Below are 10,172 nucleotides of genomic sequence, written 5' to 3'. Positions count from 1 at the left end.
ACAATAAAAATTTGTTACTAAAAAAAAATAAAATGCTCTAAATAAAAAAAAAATATTTTAAAAATACCAGTCAACATAAAATTATTTTTTTTTTATAAAAAAACCTCTTAACAAACTGAAGGCAAACACATTGTAAACGAAATCATACATATACACACACGCATAAGTAGTAGAATAGTTGAAACACAGTAGAATTTGGATTGCAAAAGTTTATTTCATAAATTCAAAAAATAATTGTAATTTCGAAATTGCATACTTCGCAATGTTATTGGTAATATTATTTGTTTTTGTTGTATTTTTTTATTGTGTTAGCAAGTTGTTTTTCTACCATCTATGAAAACCTTAATTCGAATCCAATGTAGTAGGTATGTATGTATATTACTTAAGCAACTAAACTAAAATTGAAATGAAATGAAAATTTAATAATAATATTAAAAATGAACTGAAAATTACACTATACACATAAATTCAAATACACATATATTTAAGGCAAAATGCCGATATATTGTTGTTGCTTTAACATAAAAGTGTAAGTATATCATTAGTCCAATAGATAGATATGCAAAGAGAATTCGTAAGAATAAAATAATTCGGAGATTTGTGTAAACGAAAAGTTGCAAAATAAAGTGACTCAATAAGAAACGCAAAAATGAGCAGACGGTGATCTCCATTAAGGGGTACATGGCATGAAGCTTGGCTTAACCTTAAGTGTGCTAAAGTAATTACAGTTAAGAAATATTTATACGAGCGCATAAGTATAGCGTTTGGCGTATGCGCTTCCGTGCTGTTGTTGCTTATGTTGTTGGTGCCGTTGGGCAAACAGACACGCGGCAGCACAGCATCACCGACCGCCACCAGCAGCAGCGCCACCGCCATTCACCTCGATCGCGGCCGTGGTAGTTGTTGGCGTCGCACTGGACACCGTTTCATCGCAATTGCTCTTCTTTTGTGTTTTGTTGTTTACAATATTCGTGCTGCTGCTCACCACAGGCGGCGAGGTGCTGCCACCGGTCGTGGAGGTCACACCGCCTACACTGGCGCACGCATCGGGCGTGGTAGTTGTAGGCGATGTGATGTGGCTGTGGTTACTGCTGTTGTTGGTGTTGGTGTTGGTCGGTGTTGCTGTCGACTGCACATCTGTGGCGCCTACCGTCGGCCGTACTGTATCGTTGGGCGGTACATTTTGTGTGTTGTTGGTTGCAAAAACACCCGTTGAGGGGTCACTTGTTGGCTTGACAATGTTGTCTGACGGTACGGCGGTAACTTTGGAATTATTGTTGTAATTACCTGAACCTGCACCTGCTCCATGACCGGCACCACCTATGGAATCGCCACCGATTGTTGGTTTCGCCGGCGGCGATATCGATGTATGCGGCTCTGCTGAGGTGGACATCGCGCTGTTTGGACTGCATTGTCGCGTTGAATCTTCGGCGTTGTTCGACACGCTCATATTGTATGCGGCAGCATTATCTTTGGCGGCAACTGTGGGCGATGTCGATGGACTTCTCTTATCGCTGGTGTTTACATTGAGCGAGAGATTCTTCGCTATCGCAGCAGTGTTATCTTTGCGTTCCCCAATGCCAATCGCTTCAACGCCACTGGTACCGTTTAGTTCATTCGAGTGTGTGTTATGACCGCCGCCACTGCTGGCTACAGATGACACTTGCACGCTGGAATTGGAATTCGAACCAGTCAGATCTAGTGTGGCCGGCTCGAGTGCACTCGGCGTCAAAGTATTTTGCTTATCGTGAACACCTGCATTTTGCTGGTGTTGCGTTTGGCTCATAGCCAGCTGACGTGAAGCATGTGGACTGCTGGCGGAACGTCCACCGTTTTGATTATGCATACCGGGATTGTTGTTCGACAATTGCGGTGTTGCTTTCATTGTGATGGGCGATGCCGAATGGCTGCGGCCCGAATTACTAGTTAGCGAAAGCGGCATTGAGGTCGGCGGCTGCTGATGCGCAGATGTGGGTGCCAGTCCAGCGCTGGTTAGATGCTGACTAGAGTGATGCGAGTGGTAAAGTGAGTTGCTCATTTGCGGAATGTGTGAGGACAACGTCGAAGTGGCTTGAGTCATGCTGGTGGAGGACTGCAAACCCGATACGGACGTTTGTGAAACACTACTGGGCACTGATACCTTCATGCTGGCACCCGCATTGCTTTGCATACTCAAATTTAGATTGTGTGGCGATGTGGTAGTGGTCGAGGTCGAGGCTATCGATGATGAGTGTGGTGACATCTGATGACTGGGCACCATTGCCGGATGGTGTGGTGAGATATGTGGATGTGTTAGATTTATACCGTGGTGTGACAAGCCCAAAGCGGCACCAGGAAAGCCCGGATGCGTTAAGCCAGCAGCACTTGGGTGTGCCAGTCCCAATGCAGATTGTTGTAAATGATGCGGTATGCCACCAGGACCATGCGATAGCGATGGTACACTACCCAAACCGGGCAAACCGAGATTGAGACCCATTGCAGAGTGTGGACTCTGACGTTGGCTCGCCGCATGGTAGGCGGACATCGGCGGTAGGCTATGCAATGCACCGGGCGGTGCACGCAAACCCAAACCCAAGTGTGGCATCATTGGTCCAAGTAAATTGCGTCCCAATGGCGAATATAACTGACTTGTATAATGATGAGAGGCAGATAGTATTTGCCTTTCGCGTTCTCTTGCCTCACGCTCTTTTTCACGTAACTCACGGTCACGTGCTTCTTTTTCTTTCTGTTCCTTCTCACGTTGCTCCTTTTCGCGTTGTTCGCGTTCTCGTTGTTCTTTCTCACGTTGCTCGCGTTCCCTTTGTTCACGTTCGCGCTCGCGCTGTTCCTTTTCCCGCTGTATTTCCCTTTCGCGTTCTTCTTCTCTGGCGATACGCGCGCGATGTTCCTCCTCTAATTTCATACGTTCATGCAAGGCGGAGCCCAAACCAAGCGCTGCGCCCGGTATCATCGAATATAAATGAGAAGCATAGGGCGAAGCCATTGGTGGATAGAGGGCATGCGGGTGTGTGTGGTGAGAACCGGCTGCACGTAGCATTTGAAAGCGTTGATCTAAGTACAATTGATCGGAGTAAGGCAGACCAGCTGGACTCAAGAACGGCCCTACAAAAGAGAGTAAATTATGCTAGAGTTATTATATATAACATAGAGCGCGCGTACACTCACCTGGCGGCATCGTTGGTAAACCTGCGAAGGTGGCATAGGCTTCCAAGGGAAAAGCGCCCGCCGGATGTATCAGGCGCTCATCTGATCGGTATGGTTGAAAACCGCTGCGCGCCAATAACTCAGGTTGCATTTGCACCGACTGTTGCGAAGACATACGTGCGATCTTCTCGCCTGGTTGCGGCGACGAACCAGTACGCTTTTTGGCCATTAAACGTTCGTCCACACCACTGATTTGCCCACCACCACCGCTTGGTGGTAGCCGTTCATTTGACATTGCTGCACGTGTCGTATTGGACACATTCACCACATTGGTATTGGCAACACTTACTGCCGCGGCCACACCGACTGCACCGCCACCACCACCACTACTACCCGCACTTAGCGGTACTGCGCGCTCGTTACGTTCGACGCGCACATTGATATCGTCCTCCTCTTTGATGTCGGCTTGCTTAGCCAAGTTGCGCAATGCCGAGGCGAAGGGTCCGCGTGCACTCGCTTGTGCCGCATTCAGCGCACCCGGTACGCCAACTATTTGTTGCTGTTGCGCTTGTGCGGCTGCTGCTGCTGCAGCGACAGCCTGTTGATGTGCCTGATGTTGTTGCTGTTGCTGTTGCAAAGAGGCTGCTTGCAAGCCACTTAATTGATTTGGTGGCATAACATGATTCAACAGCGCCGAATTGGACGTCATTTGCACTGCCGCATTGCCACCGCTGCTATTGCCAGCACCGGGTGTGGTGGAGGGCGATTGTATATGATGTGGCGACGGGATGGGTGGTGCTGGACTTGTTGCTGGGCGCTTTTGGCCACTCTTTGGAGGAACTGCAAGAAAAATAATAAATTTTATTTTATTAAAATGCGAGTTTTTTTTTCAATATAAAGTATTTAGTGAATATTTTAAAGAATATATTTCAGGAAAATAGAATTTTCTGCTTTAATAAATCGAAAATTTTCTGTCATTTAATTACTGAACAGATTTTTGTGTTCATGGCCATTAATGTAATCAAAAATATAATCGAATGTTTCGATGTAATGTTTTGTATTTATGGGATGCTTTCTAACCTTTTTTTTTTAATATTGGAAACTCTATATATCTGAACACACTCCATAATAGGTGCGAGAGAATGGTAAATCAAAGGAAACTACATATGCACTGAACATTTTGAAAGTGATGGCCATAAAACAAGTACCATAACGTGTAAAACGGCATCAAAAGAAGACGAACTTCTTGTTCGCGAATCAAGAAAAGATCCGCATATAACTACCAAGAGGAATTAAAGCATAAGTGTTTATGCACAATGAGAACGTATTAGCCCTGATACTATTAAAAAATGATTTCAGGAAGCAGGACTGTTTGGAAGGATTTCCTGGAAGAAGCCGCTGCTCTCTGTTCGCAAAAAAAAAATCGTTTGGAGATCGATTTAAAATTTCACAACTAGACAACAAGTAAATGAAAAAATGTAGTATTTTCTGACGAAACTAATAAAAACAGAATGTGTTGAGGTGGGAAAAGATATGTAAACGCCCAAAACGAAAAGAGCTGAACCCTAGGTACTCTACGCCTATAATACTTGGCCTATATAAGGACCAATTTAGGAACATGTTGGTAAATAATGACGACAACGTCACAACGCTAACATACTCTTAAGAGGGATGTACTAGCACGAATGATCCGAAACACACTGCTCAATGCACTAAGCAGTGATTTTATGTAAATTTTTGACTGTTCTTGGATTTGAAGCATTGAGAAGCGATTCCGCAGGACATCTAACAAAAATCAGTGAAGTCAATGCCACGCAGGAGGATGGAGTCATGTCTAGAACTTCACGCAAGTGAGGAAAATTCTCTGAACACCATTCACTTGAGAGTGGCCAGACGCGATTCCTTTACATATGGCTCAAGCAGCTCACAATTTCCGGTATTTGACCAAGTATCCTCTGGGTAGTTAAAGAGCATTCGTTTGAAGATGAGCTAAACAGTCTCGGATGAGAGATTATTCTTTTGATGACGACCACGGCAAGCGCATTAAGGATTACGATTTAAAGCCAGGCACCTGGATCCCTTAGGGAATGTGCCTAAAGGCTGACAGCACCGTCGTCCAAGAAATGTGATGGACGGGACAAGGACTGAGCCGAGTAGGTCCAGTAGACATATAAAGGCGAGCAAATGCGCCAAAATCGTGCTTGACGACTTTAACGTCAGGGTGAGCAAAGAAGGTATATTTGGCACAACGGTCGGTAAGTTCAGCCACCATGATAAAACATCCCCAAATGGGTTGAGGCTGATCGACTACGCCGATTCCCTAAATATGATTATCTGTAGTATTAGGATTCAGCATAGAAAAATTCATCAAGCTTTCCGGCTGTCTCCGGATCGAAAAGCCGCTAACCAAATCGATCATGTTGTGATAGACTGCCTACGCTAGTAAAGAAGATGAATGCCACGCAGATGTCATGCGTTAATCGCCAATATTGGTTTTACTTAAAAAAATTGTCATTTTGAACCAAATGCTTTATTAAAAAAAATTATGCGGAAAAATCGTTATAGCCATATAAATTATAAAATTGAGTGGTTATCAAACTTACAAAATAGATCTGTGGCCAAAATAAAAAAAAATCGAAAAAGAAACAAAATTTCCAGTGAAATAAAATAATAATATAAATTTGAGGTAAAAGTGATTCGCAAAAATTGATTTCGTACAATTCACAAATATTTCTAAAACAATTACCTACGGCTATTTGCATTACAAACGCACACACATCGCAAGGAATATATGTATGTGTGCCAGTATGAGCGCAGGCATTGCAAATAAGATGCCACGGCAAATGTGCGCAGAATGCATGTTGAGGCAAACAAAAATGAATATGTTATGAAATTTTGAATTTGATTGAATTTCAATTAAAAACTCGTACGTACATATGTACAAACAAACATATACATACATACAAACATATGTATATGTAGACATAGGGTCGGGTACGGTACGGATGATAGATAGATAACATTACCAACAACTCACCACAAATCGGTATTGGTGCATGGATGCTGGGCAATCCTCTCGGTAGCCATTCCATCATTTATTATATTGCCGACACACAGACACACACACGACAAAATGCACAGGCGAGAGCGTCGTAATGTGAGCGGCGTGGGAGCGTAAGAAAAACGAGCGAACGAGTGGACGCGTGAACGCCGGCGCGCGAGCGCTGCTCTCCAAGAGCGCGCAATGTAGAACAATTATTTATTATTATTATTATTGTTTTTTTTTTTAATTTACCGTTATTTATTTTTTATTTTTCTTTCCATTTAAGAACGAAACGATTTACACTGCTGGCTTTTCAAAATTAACACACTGTATTGTTTTCAATGGCGTAGTATTATATACATATGTATGTGAGTGAGTGGCTCTTGGCGGAAGAGGCTCGTCTTCGCTTGATGCCTTTCACGGATACACGTTTCAATTCACGTCTGTCTGTTTTTACGCTTAACACATTTTATAAGTTGCATGTGATTGCTCATCAACGGCGACGGCGACGGCGGTGTCGGGTAGCACACTAAACTGTATATTAATAGTGTTGTTAGTGGTGTTTAGTCGTAGGGCAAATACAACAACAATAACAATAGAAAAAAAAACACTAAGTAGAAAACACGTAACCGCAGTATTGTCCACGAAAACAATCAAAAACGCACACATACCCACACAAAAGGTAAACAATAGCGGAAACAATTGCACGCACATACACACACATACACAGGTATGTTTCGTATAAAGGCAAACAATAGAGTAGGGGTGCGTTTAATAGTGGCAGCAGCACAGGGGCACACAGCAATCATAGCGGGGTTGAAAGACTTTTGTTAACACTTCACGCACACAGCAGCAATCACACACACACGCGCGTATGCCGTGAAGCAACAAAAGCACTCATACGCCAACCGCAATAAAACGCAAGGATAACGACATGCCGCTATGCTGTATGCGGTCACCGTGCATAGGCGCACTGGGGGTACATTTTAGTGGTTGTTGTTGTTGTTGCGATTCTTGTTGTTGTTGCTGTTCTTTTGTCAGCGCGCAGTGTCTGTCTCTTATACACATCTAGATGTGTATAAGAGACAGGCTGTATGCGGTCACCGTGCATAGGCGCACTGGGGGTACATTTTAGTGGTTGTTGTTGTTGTTGCGATTCTTGTTGTTGTTGCTGTTCTTTTGTCAGCGCGCAGTGTTGTGCATGGTAGCTGATATGAAATGGGAGTGTCAGCTACCGATTGCGTTACACGCTTGCATTTCGTTATTGTTGTTGTTGTTGATATAGTGTTAGTGTAGTTCTTGCTTAAAGAGTTCGAGCATGAACTCTGATCCCTTTTTCCTTGCAGCGGCATATTGTGTATTTTGCACTTTTCATGTTTGACTGCTGTCACACTTTGCCACTGTTGTTGTTGTTATTGTTGTACGTAGTTTGCTGCTGCTTTTGCTTATTATTGTTGTTGCTGCTAGCTGTCACTAAAATTGTTGTTATTAGTGTTAGTCGTGTTGCGTTTTGTTTCTTGAACTGCACACTTAAACTTGTTGGCATTTGTGAGTTCGCAGCGCCACAAAAAAAAAAAAACAACGAACACAAAGACAAAAAAACATTGCTAAAAAGTGCACTCGTGCTCACTTGCTTACATACATACTTAGATATGTAAATATAAAAAATAGCACTCTCGGCTCTGCGCTCTCGTTCTGGCTTATAGTAGTTTTCTTATTTTTTTGTTGTTGTTTTTTTATTTTTTTTGTTCGCACACAATTTGCAGCGCGCGTCTCACGAAGGATGTTGCAAGGTACACACGTCAAAAAGTTGGTTTTCGCACAGTTCAATACATGTGACTGTGCGTGTATGTGTTTATATACATACATACAAATATATTTATTGGTATCCTATGGAGCATATGGGCGCTGCTCCTAGCACGCACTGACTCAAAAGAAAATTCGTGAGCAATTATGGTTGCAGAGACAATGCATTTTTCGGGCTATCAATTTTCAGCTGAAAAATTGCTCTAGCGCCTAGCGTGTTGAGTAAATTATCGGAGTTTTCGGATATTTTTCAATATTTACACACTTATCTTGCACATTTATTAACACTTTTCTAACTTATTTTTGTATATTTTTAACGCTAAGAATTTTTAGTAATTTATTTATACAAAAATTATATAAATCATATGAGAATTACGGGAAAAAATCAGCTGTATAAAAAAAAAAAAGATAGAAAATAAATTATCCACGGATTATTGTCGAATTTTTATTATTCTAGAGTTGATGTTTTCCAAGCGAAAACTTGAAATTCTAGATCGTTCATTTTTTTTTTATAAACCACAGGAGAACTATAGATGCAAAACAGTTGAATGAAAAACAATTAAGAATTAAATTAGCCAAGGACTCAAGTCGATTGCTTTTTATTAAAGTGTTGATATTTTCAAAGAAGAGAGAACAATTTGTATGTAATTAATATTTTCAAGGAAAGAAAAATTAAAGGAAAAAGTTTTTTAAGTCAAGAAAAAATTACGCAAAAAATTATCTGGTCAGAAGTTTTAAGCTGCTTTATTGAGATAGACACCGCAAACGCGGTTATAGGAAATTGTAAGCATTTATTGCAAATATGAGCTGAAAATAGTATCAATTAATGAGAATTTTCAGAAGAAAGTGATCGAAAAAATCAGCGAGGTGATCCAGAACTGTTTCGAGACTTTGGATAGTTGGTCCGGACTCATGTATAAAACATAACAAAAGCTCAATGAATATTAATTAAGGTTATTGAGCAACATATATTTGGTTATATCTACTTTGACAATCTAACGAAGTTCTTGCAAACTCCAAAAACAGTCTCACGCAGTCCTTAAAACTGCCAAAACATTTTTAAAAGATCGTAGATAAAATGGATTGTGTTTGCCCTAGAAAACTCCTTTGGAACTACTGTGTTCGACACTATAGGAGGTTTTCACAGATTTGTCAGCATGTTTTCTATAGATAAAGCTTTGAGTTAAAACTGTACATTTCTATAAATTTATAACTTAAAGCAATATTGGCTATGTTGGCCGGCACTTCAAATAAACTTGAATGATCTAAATGGTTTGTTTCGACTAAAGTATGACCGTATGATAGCTGCAAGTTGTCACTAAAGATATTTTCCCATAGAAAAGAAAATCAGTATTCAAAATACATTCTAAGAATCCTGACTGAAAGCGGTAAAATTTGTTGATATACTGCGAATTCAGAAATGGATAAACTATATTCTAATTGTTGCAGACAGGAGAAGACGAAACGGTTTTATGAGTAGCAGTTATATTATAATTCCTCCTAAATTATAGTACACAACATGACCAAATGCGCTGTCGAAAAGAAGAGGTTGAGGGAATTATGTCCTCAAACCGGTCGTAAGTAGTCGTTTTGTGTCACAGTAGACCACTACCGGTCCTAAATCGTGTCGAATATGCAAGGTAAGTGAGAAAAATTAATATTCTGTGTTCTGGAAGTTTAATGGGAAATATTATAAGCGCAAAACATTGTATAATCTATCGTTTTTTGATTCTTGTGCTTGATAATGAGTTCGGTCGCTGGAAATACTTTTAGTTAGGTTAGGTAGAGTACGTTTATATTTACAACACACATATGTTTTATTTTAGGTTTCAGTTAAGATCTGCTAAGTTTTTTTGGAGTTCTTGTCCCTATAATTTTTTTTATTAGTTTTGATTTTAGGTATAAAAAAAGAGAAAACTATTTTTTGATAATTTTTTTATATTTAGGAGTTTTATATAGTCTCATAAAATTATAAGTTATAACGAACCGAAAACATAGCGCTGGAAATTGTAATTGCGTAAACTCACTTTCGTGCCTAATCCAACAATAAATTGCTTTTATGATGTGTAAACATTTGATTTTATGATTTTACGACGCGATATGACAAGTTGTGAGTACCCTAATTATTTCAACTTTTTTTGAATTATTTAATTTTTTTTTTAATTATTTAAAATTTTTA

General features: G+C 40.6%; 1 protein-coding gene across 4 annotated transcripts in view; it reads right to left on the bottom strand.

The window, feature by feature from the left end:
- Positions 1-449: 449 nt before the first annotated feature.
- LOC108967163 overlaps positions 450-10,172 on the bottom strand; it is a 40,481-nt gene continuing 30,758 nt past the window's right edge. For all 4 annotated transcript variants that reach the window (XM_018930431.1, XM_018930433.1, XM_018930432.1 and 1 more), the window contains 2 exons: positions 3,166-3,984; positions 450-3,102 (listed from right to left, as the gene is read on the bottom strand). In XM_018930431.1, the coding sequence (XP_018785976.1) occupies positions 842-3,102; positions 3,166-3,984 (3,080 nt within the window). In that variant the 3' untranslated portion in view covers positions 450-841. The remainder of the gene's footprint in view (positions 3,103-3,165; positions 3,985-10,172) is intronic.

Source organism: Bactrocera latifrons, unplaced genomic scaffold (genome assembly GCF_001853355.1).
Source record: "Bactrocera latifrons isolate USDA-ARS-PBARC rearing strain unplaced genomic scaffold, ASM185335v1 scaffold_179, whole genome shotgun sequence".
Lineage (NCBI taxonomy): Eukaryota > Metazoa > Arthropoda > Insecta > Diptera > Tephritidae > Bactrocera > Bactrocera latifrons.
The sequence above is the reverse complement of the archived record's forward strand: the minus strand, read 5'-3'. Positions and strand labels throughout refer to the sequence as shown.